The following is a 14,199-nucleotide window of genomic DNA, read 5'->3' on the forward strand; positions in this document are numbered from 1 at the left end:
CAGAGGTCTCCTGTCTCTTTGACAAAGGGTTCACTCAGGGCTGGGCAGGCTGAAGGGCTGGACAAGGTAGTGTTTTTGAGATCTGAAAGTGAAGTAAGACACAACTGAGTGTTCTGACCAGGGAAGGCCCCAGCTCCTACCCTAGGTGCCCTTCCCCACCCAGCACAGTGCCCACCCCTACCCACAGGACCTAGTCTCACGGTCAGGAGTACCGTGCCTCAGAAGCAGATGGGCAGATTGCCTTTCCACAAATCAGATTTTATTGAATGACAATAAATCCATCAGCTGTGTCAATATCTCTGGCTACAGCTTCGCCCACAGACGTGGCTCTCGGCAATCTGGGATCCCTTCCTTCCAATCCTCTTGACTGATTTCACTACTCAGATACCTCAGGACTCTTCCCACAGCGTTGCCTGTGTGTCTACGTGGATATGCATGCGTGTCGTGTTTTAGAATGATTACAGAAGGTCTGAAGAGGCCCGGTGATGGCAACGGCAGAGATGCAGAGAGGCCCTGCTGTCGTTAGAGCCTAACCACTCAGTTAGCATTCCCAGCCACAGCAGTTAGCAGCTCAGAAGGGACAAGCAGAGGATCCTGCTGCACTGAAGCCTCCATATCAGGACACTGTCCCCAGTGCTCACCCTTCCATCCAGGGACGCCACTGGCTGCTGTTGGCCACTGTAGCACTCCCTGAGATGCTGTTCCTTGCATATGACCCAGGTTAGAGGTTGCTTCACTCGCTGGTCTGTTGTGTTCGCAGGCCTGGCTTTTCCTTCTATCGTTTTGTTTCTTGTTTTTGTATCTTTACATTTTACTCATTTTACGTGTTTGGGAGTTTTGTCTGCACCTGTCAGTGCAACTCGAGTGCACCTAACATCTGAGGAAGCCAGAAAAGGGTGTTGGATCACCCAGAACTGGAGTGACAGAAGGTTATAAGCCACCATGTAGATCGCCATGTAGATGCTGGAAAGCAAACCTGGGTCCTCTGGAAGGGCAGAGAGCGCTTGGTTTATTTATTTATTTAGGCTTTTCAAGACAGGGTTTTTCTGTGTAGCCTTGGCTGTCCTGGACTCACTTTGTAGACAAGGCTGGCCTTGAACTCACAGAGATCCGCCTGTCTCTGCCTCCTGAGTGCTGGGACTAAAGGTGTGTGCCACCACAACCAGCTGCAGCCAGTGCTCTTAACCACTAACCATCTCTCCTGGCTTGGTTTGATTTTGATTTTATTTATTTTTTATTTTTTGCGGCAGGGTCTCCCTGTGTAGCCCTGTCTCCCCTGTGAGATCTGCCTGCCTCTGCGTGCTGAGCGCCACCATGCTGTATTTTGTATTCTTAGGACAAGGTCTTACTCTGCAGCTCAGGCTGGCCTCAAACCGAGGGCAATCCTTTTACCTCCACATCTCAAGTTCTGGGATTACGGGCATGAGCCACTGACACCTGACTTGGTTTTCCCAGTATAGTTTTTTGTTTGTTTGTTTGTTTGGTTGGTTGTTTTAGTTTCCTTTTTGTTTTTCTCTGTGTAGCTCTGTGTGTCCTGGAACTTGCTCTGTAGACCAACCTGGTCTCAAACTCAGAGATCCCCCTGCCTCTGCCTCCTGAGTGCTGGGGCTAAAGGTGTGTGCCGCCACTGTCCACCATTCTGATATGGTTTTGATAGGCTCATTTAAAAAATGGTTTTTTTAAGATTTACTTATGTTATTTGTATGTGTTTTGTCTGCACTTATATATGTATACCCCATGCATGCCCAGTACTACTGCCCAAGAAGGCCAGAAGAGGGCGCAAGATTCTCCAGGACTGGAGTTACAGATGCTTGAGCTGCCATGTGGGTGACAGAAAAGGCTCAGCTCCTCTGCAGGAGCAACAAATGCTCTTAACTACTGACTCTAGAGCACTGGGTGACACACGCCTTTAATCCCAGCACTCAGGGGGGCAGAGGCAGGTGGATCCCCTCGAGGTTGAGGCCAGCCTGATCTACAGAGTGAGTTCCAGGACAGTCAGGACTGCATAGAGAAACCCTGTCTCAAAAAAACCAACAAAACAAAACAAAAACCGAAATCCTCTTAACCACTGAGCTGTCATCTTTCCAGTGCCCTCATTGTGGGTTTTTTTTCTTGTTATTTTTTGCTTGTATGATGTTTGTCCTTTGGGGTTGTTGTTAGCCATTGTCTCATGTAGCCCAAGCTGACTTTGCACTTGAATGACCAAGAATGACCTTGACCGATAATGCTCCTGCCTCTACCTACTGAGTCCTGGAATGACAGGGTTGTAGTAGACCACACCCAGTTTTATGACGCATTGGGTAGGGATGGAACCCAGGGCTCTCTGAAGGCTAGGCAAAGGACTCTGCTGAGCTGTGTCCCCTGCCCTATACAGACTCTATGTCCGTGTGCTCTGGTTTCATCTGTTGGAGATGTTTAGTCTATCCATTATTTACCAGCCTGGGCCTCGCTGTTCATGCCACACAGTGTGTAGAGTCAGTCTGCCTCAGTATTTTCGTTTCAAATGCAGCCAACTTCGGTTTTTGAAAATGATTCACTCAGCGCAAGGCCCAGCAGGGAAGCTGAACAATAAATGAATGACTCAGCATGCCTGATCCTTCTGCTTTCTGAAACAAGTCTTGGCCCATTTCCCAGAGAGGCAGACTGAGGCTCAAAGGACTGAGTGACCTGTTCCAAGTCAGCCAAGGAACAGAGCTTTAAAATCCAGGCCTGTCAAACCTCAGAGCCTTCTCAACTGATAACTCACCTAACACACCCCAGCAAGGCTGGCCTCCCTGGATCTGGAAGGCTGGTCAGCTCAGCGACAGACCCCGAGGAGCCACCCGGCCAGGACAGAGGTGGCAAGCATTGCAGGCTGCACAGCGTCTGAGGGGGAGCCTGTGGACAGCAGGGTGCCAGATCAGCCAACCTGGACAGCAGCAGCAGCACCAGAGGAGGCCAGTGGAGGTCAGGAGTATCGAGGAGGCCAGAGCCACCCACCAGAGCCAGGGACCTGCTGGAGGAATGAGAGCCCAGTCAGATGTCCCATCATCACCGAGACTGGATGTGTGTGTGTGTGTGCGCGCTCACGTTAGCACATGTGTGCCACGGCAAATATGTGGAGGTCAGGGGGAAACTTTATGGAATCTTCTCACTCTTTCTATCTTTACAGGGGTTTACCTCAGCCTGTCAGGCTTACTCAGCAGGACCTTCACCTGCTAAGCTTTCTTGTCAGCCTTCCCATCTTATTGTTTGCTGATTTGGCTATTTGACATGTGTCTGTGTGGTGTGTGCGTATATGTGGGTTGTTTGTTTGTATTTCGAGACAGGGTTTCTCTGTGTAGCCCTGGCCATCCTGGAACTCACTCTGTAGACCAGGCTGACCTTGGCTCATGGAGGTCTGCCTTCCTCTGCTTCCCGAGTGCTGGGATCAAAGGTGTGCGCCGCCGCCACCAAGGTTGCTTGTGTTTTTATACATGGTCCCGTGTGTAGGTGTACCTGTGTGCATTGGCTGTGGAAGCCCAAGGCTGACATTATTAAACCTTTTTTAAATTTTTTTTTTTTTTAAGATTTATTTTACTTTAAGCAGGCTCGGTGGTGTGTGCCTTTAATCCCAGCACTCAGGAGGCAGAGGCAGGTGGCTCTCTACTGGTCTACAAAGCCAGTTCAGGACAGCCAGGGCTGTTACACAGAGGAACCCTGTCTCGAAGAACTGGGAAAAGAAAAAAAAAAGGATTTCTTTTACTTCAAATTATATGTATGTTTGTGGGCGTGTGGATGTGACTGCAGGTGTCCTCGGAAGCCACGGGCATCAGGTACCCCCAGAGCTGGAGTTACAGGCAGCAACGAGCTGCCTAACTTGGGGGCTGTCAACCAAACTCAGGTCCTCTGCAAAAGTTCTCCGCGCAACCTGCGAGCTATTTCTCCAGCCTTGCAAGCTCTCTTCCTTGCCACCTAATCTTCTGAGACAACATCTCTCTCACTGAACCCGAGGCTTGTCAGGGCTAACTGGCTTCCCCAGGGCTGGGGTTACAGGTTCACCCCACCGAGCCTGGCTTTTTACACAGGTGGTGATATCCAAACTCAAAACTCAGCAAGCGTTTTTCTCACCGAGCCCTGGTGTGAGTTTGGTAGAAGAATGTAAGGGGTTTGTCACCAAGTGCTGGGCTACCTTCTAATGCTTCTTGTGTGATGGGGGCCAGGTTGGCTGGAGAGTTCCGCTCAGCTTTGGAGCTGAGAGCCACAAGGCCAGTCAGAGGCTTGAAACTCTCGTCTTCCGTCCTCCAGGTCTGCTTGGGTACCACAGAGGGACCTGTGAATAGTAACAACACACTGAGAGCCAGGGGCCGCTGCCGTGTCGCTGCTCTCGAGGCTTTTCTGAGATCGTCACTACTAGAATAAGGGAAATGAGGGACAAAGAGTCCCTAAACATCTGGCCAAGGTCACACAGGAAGCGAAATCTGGTCTCCTATCAAGCAGAGCTGCTTTTCTCTCTTTTTTCTTTTTCTTTCTTTTTTTCTGTTTTTTCCAAGACAGGGTTTCCCTGTGTAGCCTTGGCTGTCCTGGACTCACTTTGTAGACCAGGCTGGCCTTGAATTCACAGTGATCCATCTGCCTCTGCCTTTCTGAGTACTGGGATCACAGGCGTGCACCAGTGTGCCCGGCTGGAGCTGCCTCTCAAGACATGGCATAGAGCAGTCTGGGGTGAGCAGCTTCTCAGCAGCAACCTTGTGCTCTGTGGGGAACACTTAACTGATAGCATGTGCATGTGAGGGGTGTGCAGGGTCAGGCGTAATGACCCCTCTCCCCCCACGGATGAGGAAACCAAGGCATCAGGAAGTTTGCTGCTCTAATCAGCTTACTATCGTTTCTCGAGCACCTGCCACAGCCCAGAGGTCACTGTAGGGACTGGAAATAATGACAGGCCCTGTGAGGTCTCACATCCTTGGTCTGACCACTACCATGACCACACCCCCTCCTGCCCCATGCCACCTCTCCACCCAAGCCCCGCCACCCGGAAGATGGACAGTAAGGCCAGCAGCCTTTCCCACTTTGCTGTTCGGTGGGGGGTCCAAGCAACCTCTATCACTGACCCCTGCAGCTGGCTGGGGGATTGGAGTCCTGGTCACTGCCGTCACCACAGTTGTCCATGTCCCAGTCATCACACAGCAGACTCCGAGGCACACACCTGCCGTTCCGACAGCGGAAGTAGGTGCCACAGGACCCTGGGGTAGAAAAGGGAAGCTGGGAGTAAGCATCCTAGACCAGACCCTACAACTGTGCGTTTCCTCGGTAAGAGAACTGGGGTGCAGGACAAGGCTGCTGTCCGTGGTGGATGGTGGATGGTGGATGGGTATTTCCTGAAATGGTAACAGTACAATCGAAATGGTAATGAACACGGTGACAACCGGTGGTGGTGGTGGTGGTGATGGTGGTGCTGTTATGGTAGCTAGCACCTACTGAATTCATAAAGTAGGTAGCCCAGGATCTCCTTGAACTTGCTATACATGCCTGTAATCCCAGCGCTGGGGAGGCAGAGGCAGGCAGATGCCTGTGGGTTCAAGGTCAGCCTGCTCTACAATGAGTCCAGGACAACCAAGGCTACACAGAGAAACCCTGTCTCAAAAAACAAAACAAAACAAAACAAAACCCAAAACTAAAAAAACAAAAACAAAACAAAAAACCAACCCTCAAACAGTGACAACAACGAAGACAGGGCTAGCAGGAGGCAGGATTGTAAATGAAGCTTTCTGGTTCCCCAATCCTGTCCCTGTCACCACTGTTTCCCAACTGGGACCCCATTCCCTCTTCCTCTCCTTTGAGCAACATGCTCTATCTCTCCTCACCTGATCCTAGCCATCAGCCCCAACCTACCCAGACGGAAAGAGGTGACCTCGCCCAAAAAGTCCACGCGGGGTTGGCGGCCCCTGGTGACCAAGCGCAGGCCAAGCCAGGGTCCTGAAGACATGAAGGGTGCAGGGATGGTCAGGCCGCAGGTCGGGGGTCCCAGGGCCTGGGGCGCCCCCTGCGGGCCGTCGTAGAACTGCAGATAGGAACCCGATGCGCACGGGTCGGGAGAGGAAGCGGAGGGGACCAGGGTGGCGCCGGCGGCTCTGGCGGCTGCGGTGGTCCGGATGGCGGAGGACAGGCTGTAAACCAGGAAGAAGCGGAACTGGAAGCGCATCCTGTCTTCGGGGGCCTTGGCACGCAGCCACAGCATGCAGTCAGTGTCCGGAGTCACGAAGTAGAACTTTCTGGAAGCCGAGTGAGAGCGCAGCTGCAGCGCGTCCCCCTGCCACGTCTGTCCGCACAGGTCTGTCAGGTCCGCTGGAAGGAGAGTACAGCGGTCGTGCATGTGGAGTCACCTAGCTGTCCCAAGCCCGCCCTCGCTGCGTGATCCCATCAAATCACTCATGGGCAAAATAGGGATGGTCTTGTGAGCACTTTATGACATAATTGAAAGTCACAACTCCTTATGCGAAACCTCTGGGTCGTGGCATTTACCTGTAAAACCAACACTCTAGAGGACAGAAAGAATCATGGTGGATTAAGGCTAGCCTGGATTACAAAATCAGGCTGTCTCAAAAAAAGAAAGAAAACTACCGGGACCCGGTGGCACATGCCTGTGATTCCAGCACCCAGGGAGGCAGAGGCAGGCTGATTGCTGTGAGTTCGAGGCCAGCCTGGTTTACTAAGCAAGTCCAGGACAGCTAAAGTTACACAGAGAAACCCTGACTTGAAAAAAAACAAAACAAAACAAAACAAAAAAACAAAAAAAAAAAAAAAAAGAAAAACAAAAACAAGCAAAACAAATTATAATAATCAGGTCTGTCTGGCGATGCATGCGTTTAATCCCTGCATCCAGGAGTCAGAGGCAGGTGGATCTCTGTGACTTCAAGGCCAGCCTTGGTCTAAATAGTGAATTTCAGGACAGCCAGGGTACATAGTAAGTCTCTGTCTCAGAGAGAGAGAAACAGAGAGACAGAGAGGGGGGTGGGAAGGACAGAGACAGAGAAGTAGACAAAGATAGACAGGGACAGAGAGAGAATGTAAATAAGGTTTCCAGGTGGTGCACACCTCTGACCCCAACACTTGGGAGGTGGAGGCAGGAGGATCGGGAATTTAAGGCAGCTCTTAGCTACACAGCAAGTTCAAGGCCAGCTGAGATACATGAGACTTTTAATTGAGACTTATCTCAATTAAAAGGGGGGAGGAATGTTGTGCACACAGCACATTCCCGAGGCGGGCGCAAAGTCCGAAGACCTCTCGAAGATCAGATGCTACCCCAAGGGCTACTGTGTCCACTGCAGGAAGGACAAGCAGAAAACAGTCAACAGGGCAGAGGTAGCTGGCGGTAGAACAAATGCCTTCCTGTCTTGTGGTCAAGATAAAAAACAAATGTTACTTTTCCAAGTATTTTGTAAGTTGGGATTGCAATTAAAAAACAAAAGAAACAACAACAACAATAAAAACTCCTGGCCATCTAGGAACACTGCTCAGAATGTAATGATTTACTGGAGTGTCAGCTGCCTCTTCTGTGAGGGTGGGGTGGATACATTTGGGTGTCTGTCCACCTACCTTCCGTTTCCTATTTCTCCTTGCTAAAGAAGATCCCATTTCCATCCCTGGGCTTTTGGGATTGGTGTATGACCTAGTTCTGACCTATGAAACTTAAGGAGAGGTCTGCTGGGAGTTTCTGGGGAATAGTTTTCCTCCCTAATTAAAAAAAAAAAGTCTTTGGTGGTAGAATAGGCCTTTAATCCCAGCTTGAGGAGGACTGAGGTGGGTGGCTCTCTAAGAGTTTGAGACCAGCCTGGTCTACAGGACAGCCAGGACTGCACAGGGGAGCCCTGTCTCAAAAACAACAAGCAAACAAACAAACAAACAAAAAAGCAAAAGACCAAAACAAAAAGCACTGTGGCACACACATTTAATTCCCACATCCAACACTCAGGAGCCAGAGGCAGGAGGGCCTCCCAAAGTTTGAGACCGTCTAGACTACATATTAATACCTTACTCAATATGAAAAAAAAAAAAACCCAGCAAATAATAAGATCTGTGCAGTAGATAGTTATGAGAAGTGGAGAGATGGCTTAGCAGTTGAGGCAGCTCTTCCAGAGGACCCTGATTAGATTCCTGGCCCCCACATGGCAGCTCACAACCAGGGGAATCTGATACCCTCACACAGACAAACATGCAGGAACATTTTCTTTAAAAAAAAAAAAAAAAAGATGGCGATGATGATGACAATCAAGTAGGAGGAGCTGGGTGCTGCAGTCCTGTAAGGCCAGCAAGGAGGATTAAAAGCACAAGGCCTGTCTGAGCTATGATGTGTTCAAGGGCAGCCTGGATAATTTAGTGGAACTCTGCCTTAAAGACTGAAAACAGCAGGCTGGGGTTGAGGCCCAGAGGTAGAGTGCGTAATTAACCATTTGAGGTCCTAGGTTCAAGATCCAGTATTGTTAAAAAAATAAATAAAAAAAAAAATAAGAGATGGAGTGATGTGAGATGAGAAGTCTTTTTCCTTCCAGTTTCTAAAAGCTGTTGACTGAGAAAGTGATGTCTTGGGCCACAGCAGCCCTCTTGCAAGGATGGGGTTTTGACATGACTTGGCGCTGAAGTAACCATCCCTGGAATCACTTATGGCTATTCTTATGGAAAAATAAATAAATAAAGTCTACTGAGTTTACAAACACTGTTTTGTTTGGTATCTGTTCCATTTTCTTTGTTTGTTTTGAGACAGAAATTCACATAGCTCGGGCTGGCCCCAAATTTGCAGAGATCCCCTGCCTCAGAGTCCTGAGGGATGAGGGGTCATGTGCCACTATTCCCCGACTCTAGAATTTTTTAATGTGGTTTTGGGAATGGCTCCTAGGACCTTATACATCTTAAGCACGTGTTCTGACACTGAGCTGCACCCCTGGTCCCTTGACTTCAGGAGACATAGCAGAGTGGAAGTAATGCTGTCGGGGTAGAATGCCAGAATGCCCAATCTAAGTTGCCTCACCTCCAGCCCCAGATGAAAGGGGCTACCCTGCCCACCACAGATCCCTGCGTTGGGTCACTTGGAGCCTCCAGTCTTCTAGAAGGGGTTGGAATAGAACGGAGGATACTAAGGAAGGCCCAGCCACCCTTTCCAAGAATCTGCCGCAGAGATTGAGTGCTGCCTGGGTACAAGGGTCTCAGGGTTGCCCCAGGGTTGCCCCTTCCAGGCTCTTCCTACTCACCTGTCCCAATGGCAGACACAGCCAAGGCAGTTGTCCCCAGCAGGAGCAGCCTTTGGGGCAGCTGCCAAAGGAAAGCCATTCTGGATCTGTGCCCAGCAGGGAGCAGACCTGCGCAATCTCCTTTGGGGCCTCTGGGGAGACTGGGGTGCAGACCCTGACTGCTCCAGGAAGTGAACGGGGCACAAGGAGCAAGGAGGCTCCTCGGGTCTTCCTCACTGTGTTTTGAGGGTTTCCTCCTTTGGATCAGAATTGTGTCTAAGGGTTGCCATAGAGATTTGGGGCCCCAAGCTGGAGAAGACAAGGATGTCTGCTCACCCACTGGTGGACAGGAACCAGGACTCAAATCCGGCTTAGCTGTCGGGCTTTGAGAAGGGGGGCCTCCAACTTCCATGAACCATTGTCTTCCTAGAGAGGTGGGGGGGGGAGAACAGCTTGAGGGAGGCCCAGGACACCAAAGGAATCTTTCTGGTAGCCTAGAGAAGCTACACAGATGGCACCAAGAGTCGCTTTAATTCAAAACCAAGTGCCTTGGGGCCTCTGCATTCCTATCCACAGCATGCACACCCATAGCTCTTCGTCCATGACTGGCTTTGTTAGGGCATTAGGTCATGGCTCACATTTTGCCTCCTCAGACTACTCTTCCCGAACCACACCTAAGCCTGAAGGACCTCCCAGCCAAATATTCAATCACATCTCTCTGAATTTATCTTCTCAGCACTATCTATCTATCTATCTATCTATCTATCTATCTATCTATCTATCTATCATTTATTATTTACCTATCTATCTGTGTATGTGTCTTCAGACAGCCTGAGGTAATCTAAGTTGGCCTCAAACTTGATATAATGTAGCCAAGAATGAACTTGAACTCCTGACCCTTGTGTTCCTGCCTCTCAAGTGCAAGGATTATAACTGTGTGTGAGGACAGTCACTCATCCTAGGAACAACTGGGTATTGCTAAAAGGTGCGGACAGAGGCCTGGTGTGGTGGTGCACACCTTTAATCCCGGCACTCCGAAGACTGAGGCAGGCGGATCTCTGTGAGTTCCAGAACAGCCTGGTCTACAAAGTGAGTTCAGGACAAGGCTACACAGAGAAACCCTGTCTGGAAACAAAACAAAACAAAACAACAAAAAGAAAAAGAAAAAAAGGTGCTGAGAATTAAAGGGAAATGACAGCAATATGAACAATCATGACAACCCAGAAATGTCCCCAGCTTTCATGCCTGGGGACAACCTTTCCTAGTAACTCCCTGCCTCTGTCACTTGCTGAGAATGCACAAGCTAAGAATTTCTTGTAACACCCAGCTGCATCACATCCCACTTGAGTGATGAGTCCATGTCACCTGCTGTGTCATGCACACGTATCAGCATGAGCTCACAGAGCAGGTACACACACTTACGCGCTTCCTTTAGATGATAAGTTTAGCATTGGAGAGATGGTTCGGAAGACTCCAAATGCACAACCCGACAATCTTGTAGGGTGCCTCACACCTGTCTGTGGCTCTGGCTCTAGGACACTTGACAGCCTCTTCTGGCCTGAAGAACATCTACACTCACGTGTGCATGAGTGCCCCCCGATACATAATTAGTCTAAGTAAATAAATGGTGAGAAATTAGAGGTCAGATAATGATGCGCAATGTTCGTAACGCGTTGGTTGGAGTAACACTCGGGCCACATTTCCTAACTGCATCAACCTTGCACAGTGGGCTTAACTTTTCTCATGTACAAAACGGGACAATCCTAAAATAGCTTATCATACTGTTGGGAAATTTCCTGTTACCTTAACAATGCAAATTCAGTTTTCAAGCCTGACATGGTGGCCCACACCTTTGATCCCAGCACTTGGGAGGGAGAGGCAGGTCTCTGCCTCTGAGTTTGAGGCCAGTCTTGTCTACAAAGAAAGTTCTAGGACAGCCAGGAGCTACACAGAGAAACTCAGTCTTGAAAAACAAAAACAAACAAAACCAGTTTTCAAAGATCATAAACCTCCACTTGTGGAGAAAATTCAGGAAATCAAATAGCTAATTTATTTTGTGATAAGTAGTAAGGTTAAAAAAAAAGACTATATTGATTCAACAGACATGACGTCATTGCCGAAGGGCATTGACATTTTGTCAGGACAGCCAGGGAAGGCAAAGACCTGAAAAATGTGAGGGGGATGTTTCGGTATGGTGGTTTAGTGGGGAGAGGTACTAGAAAAACAAGCCTGGCAAGCTGCTTTGAGCCCCGATATCCCCAGTAAGACAGTTTGGTGCACATCTGTATTTTCAGCCTTCCTATGGTGACACGAGAGATGGGGACAGCGGAACCACTCAGAAGCTTATGGACTGGTAATTTCTTGAAGTCCACTGTTTCAATAGTCTGATAGGCAAAGAGAGGTGTCACAGCTGTCCCTTTAGAATGTATTCATTTCTAGCACAGGGGAGATGGAAATGGGCAGATCTCTGTTAGTCTAAGAACAGCCTGTCTACATAGCCAATTCTAGGCCAGTCAGGGATAGCTGCACAATGAGAAACACATACTCCATACATACATATATCCATATGCATACACACATATAATTCACATATACACATATGTGTTGTATGTATGCATTGTGTGTATATGTGTGTGCAAGTCAGGCTGGTTAAAATCTCAGAAAGATAGGCAGGAGGGTTGTCTCGAGTCTGAGGCATGCTTGAACTACATACTATGTATCAGGAGAGCCAGTGAGAGCAAGAGACCTAAGAAGGAGGAGGAGGAGGAGGAGGAGGAGGAGGAGGAGGAGGAGGAGGAGGAGAGAATCAAAAATAATGCCCTCTGCTGCTATGTGTGTCTCTGTCCCTGACCCCTAAATTACTAATGCCACATCTGAATTTGCTCTTAAAATGCAAGTCTCATGTGTCCCGTATCTAGAAATGGGTTTAGGGTGAAAGATCCCCGGAGGGTATCTTCCGTCTGAGAGAGACCCCCTCCCAAGGAACAACGAGGCCATTCGGATGCAAACAGCAAGAAGCTTTTATTTTGATACACGGGTACCCGGGGCGAAAAGTCATTCGAGAGACTTTCGCACCCCCTAGGTAGGAAGCTGGGGTTTTTATAGGGTTTTAGCGCAGAAGCACTGGTACAGAAGCGAGAAGCATGATTACAGGGGGCTGATTGGTACGTTTACATGAGACCACGATTTGCGTCAAAGTTTGGCAGGGGCACCAAGATTCCAGGAACTGGGTGGTCAAGGGGGTTATGATGACCCCTTGACGTGGCCCGACACCTGTTATTTTGTTTTTCTCTATCTTAACTGAAACAGTCTCACAGATATCTATGAGGGTGATTAACACAAACTGTTTTTAGTATGACTGGGGCAGCCTAACCGCAGATATCCCAAGTGGGTGACACAGCTAGGTTTCTCAGTAATTTTTTAGTTCCCCACCTAGCCTACAGAGTTTCTCATAGCTATGTTTAACTTAGGGTGAGGCAGGGGTCTTTCAAGGGTATCAAGAAAATGACCACAGGCTTTTAATCCCAGCACTTGGGAGGCAGAGGCAGACGGATCTCTGTGAGTCCAGCCAGCCAGAACTCTGTTAAACAGAGAAACCTTACCTCAAAATAAATAAATAAATAAATAAATAAATAAATAAATAACTAAATAAATAAATAAATAAATAGACAAACAAATAAATAAATAAAATCAATCCTAGCCATTAGGAAAATGCAAATCAAAATGACTCTGAGATTCCATCTTACACCCATCAGAATGGCTAAGATCAAAAACCTCAAGTGATAACACGTGCTGGAGAGGATGTGGAGAAAGGGGAAACATTGCTGGTGGGCAAACTTGTAAAACCACTTTGAAAATCAGTCTGGTGCGTTCTCAGAAAATTGGGAATAGCACTACCTCAAGACCCAGTTATACCATTCCTGGGCATATACCTGAAAGATGCTCTACCATTCAACAAGGATATTTGCTTGGCTATGTTCATAGCAGCTTTATTCATAACAGCCAGAATATGGAAACAACCTAGATGCCCCTTACCCAAGGAATGGATCCAGAAATTGTGGTACATTTACACAATGGAATACTACTCAGCAATTAAAAACAAGGAAATCATGAAATTAGCAGGCAAATGGATGGAACCAGAAAAGATCATCCTGAGTGAAGTAACCCAGACCCAGAAAGACACTCGTGGTATATACTTGCTTATAAGTGGCTATTAGCCATCTGATGTAGGATAACTATACTATAATCTATAGAAGCTAAACAACAAGGAGGACCCTAGGGAGGATGCTTAATTCTCATTCAGAATGGCAAACAGGTTAACGGTGGAAGAGAAGGAACAGGACCGTAGCCTACCATACATGTCTTCTGAAAGACTCTACCCAACAGGGGACTGAAGCAGATGCAGAGACTCACAGCCAAATTTTGGACAGAGTACAGGGAGTCTTATGGAAGAAGTGGGGGATAGAAGCACCCGGAGGGGACAAGAGCTCCACAAGGAGACCAACAAAGCCAAAAAAATTCTGGGCCCATGGGCCCCTGCAGAGACTGATGCATCAACCAAAGGCCATGCATGGAGAGGACCTAGACCCCATGCTCAGATGTAGCTCATAGGCTATAGTCTCCATGTGGGTTTCCTAGTAAGGGGAGCAGGTTCTTTCTCTGTCAATGAACTTGGTTGCCTGCTCTTAGATCACTTCCCCCTGGTAGTACAGTCTTGCCAGGCCGCAGAGGAAGAGGATCTAGGCAATCCTGATGAGACTTTATAGGTTAGGGTCAGATGGCAAGGGAGGAGGACTCCCCTTTCAGAGGACTAGGGAAGGGAGAAGGGAATGGGAAGAGGAAGGGAGAGAGGGACTGACTAGGAGGAGATGAGGAAGGGGCTACAATCAGGTTATAAAGTAAATAAATTGTAAAAAATAAAAAAGTTTTCAAAAAACAATAAATAAGTAAATAAATAAATGATGATGAGAAGAAGAAGAAGAAGAAGAAGAAGAAGAAGAAGAAGAAGAAGAAG

General features: G+C 48.3%; 1 protein-coding gene across 1 annotated transcript; it reads right to left on the bottom strand.

Moving 5' to 3' along the window:
* Positions 1-2,792: 2,792 nt before the first annotated feature.
* On the bottom strand, positions 2,793-9,285 carry Ldlrad2 (low density lipoprotein receptor class A domain containing 2). The gene is made up of 5 exons (XM_055610743.1): positions 9,207-9,285; positions 5,854-6,306; positions 5,073-5,204; positions 4,151-4,291; positions 2,793-2,992 (listed from the first exon to the last, which is right to left on the bottom strand). The coding sequence occupies exons 1-5, from the start codon at positions 9,283-9,285 to the stop codon at positions 2,793-2,795; spliced, it is 1,005 nt and encodes a 334-aa protein (XP_055466718.1).
* Positions 9,286-14,199: the final 4,914 nt, after the last annotated feature.

This window comes from Psammomys obesus, unplaced genomic scaffold (assembly GCF_907164565.1).
Source record: "Psammomys obesus unplaced genomic scaffold, mPsaObe1.curated_primary_1811, whole genome shotgun sequence".
Classification (NCBI taxonomy): domain Eukaryota; kingdom Metazoa; phylum Chordata; class Mammalia; order Rodentia; family Muridae; genus Psammomys; species Psammomys obesus.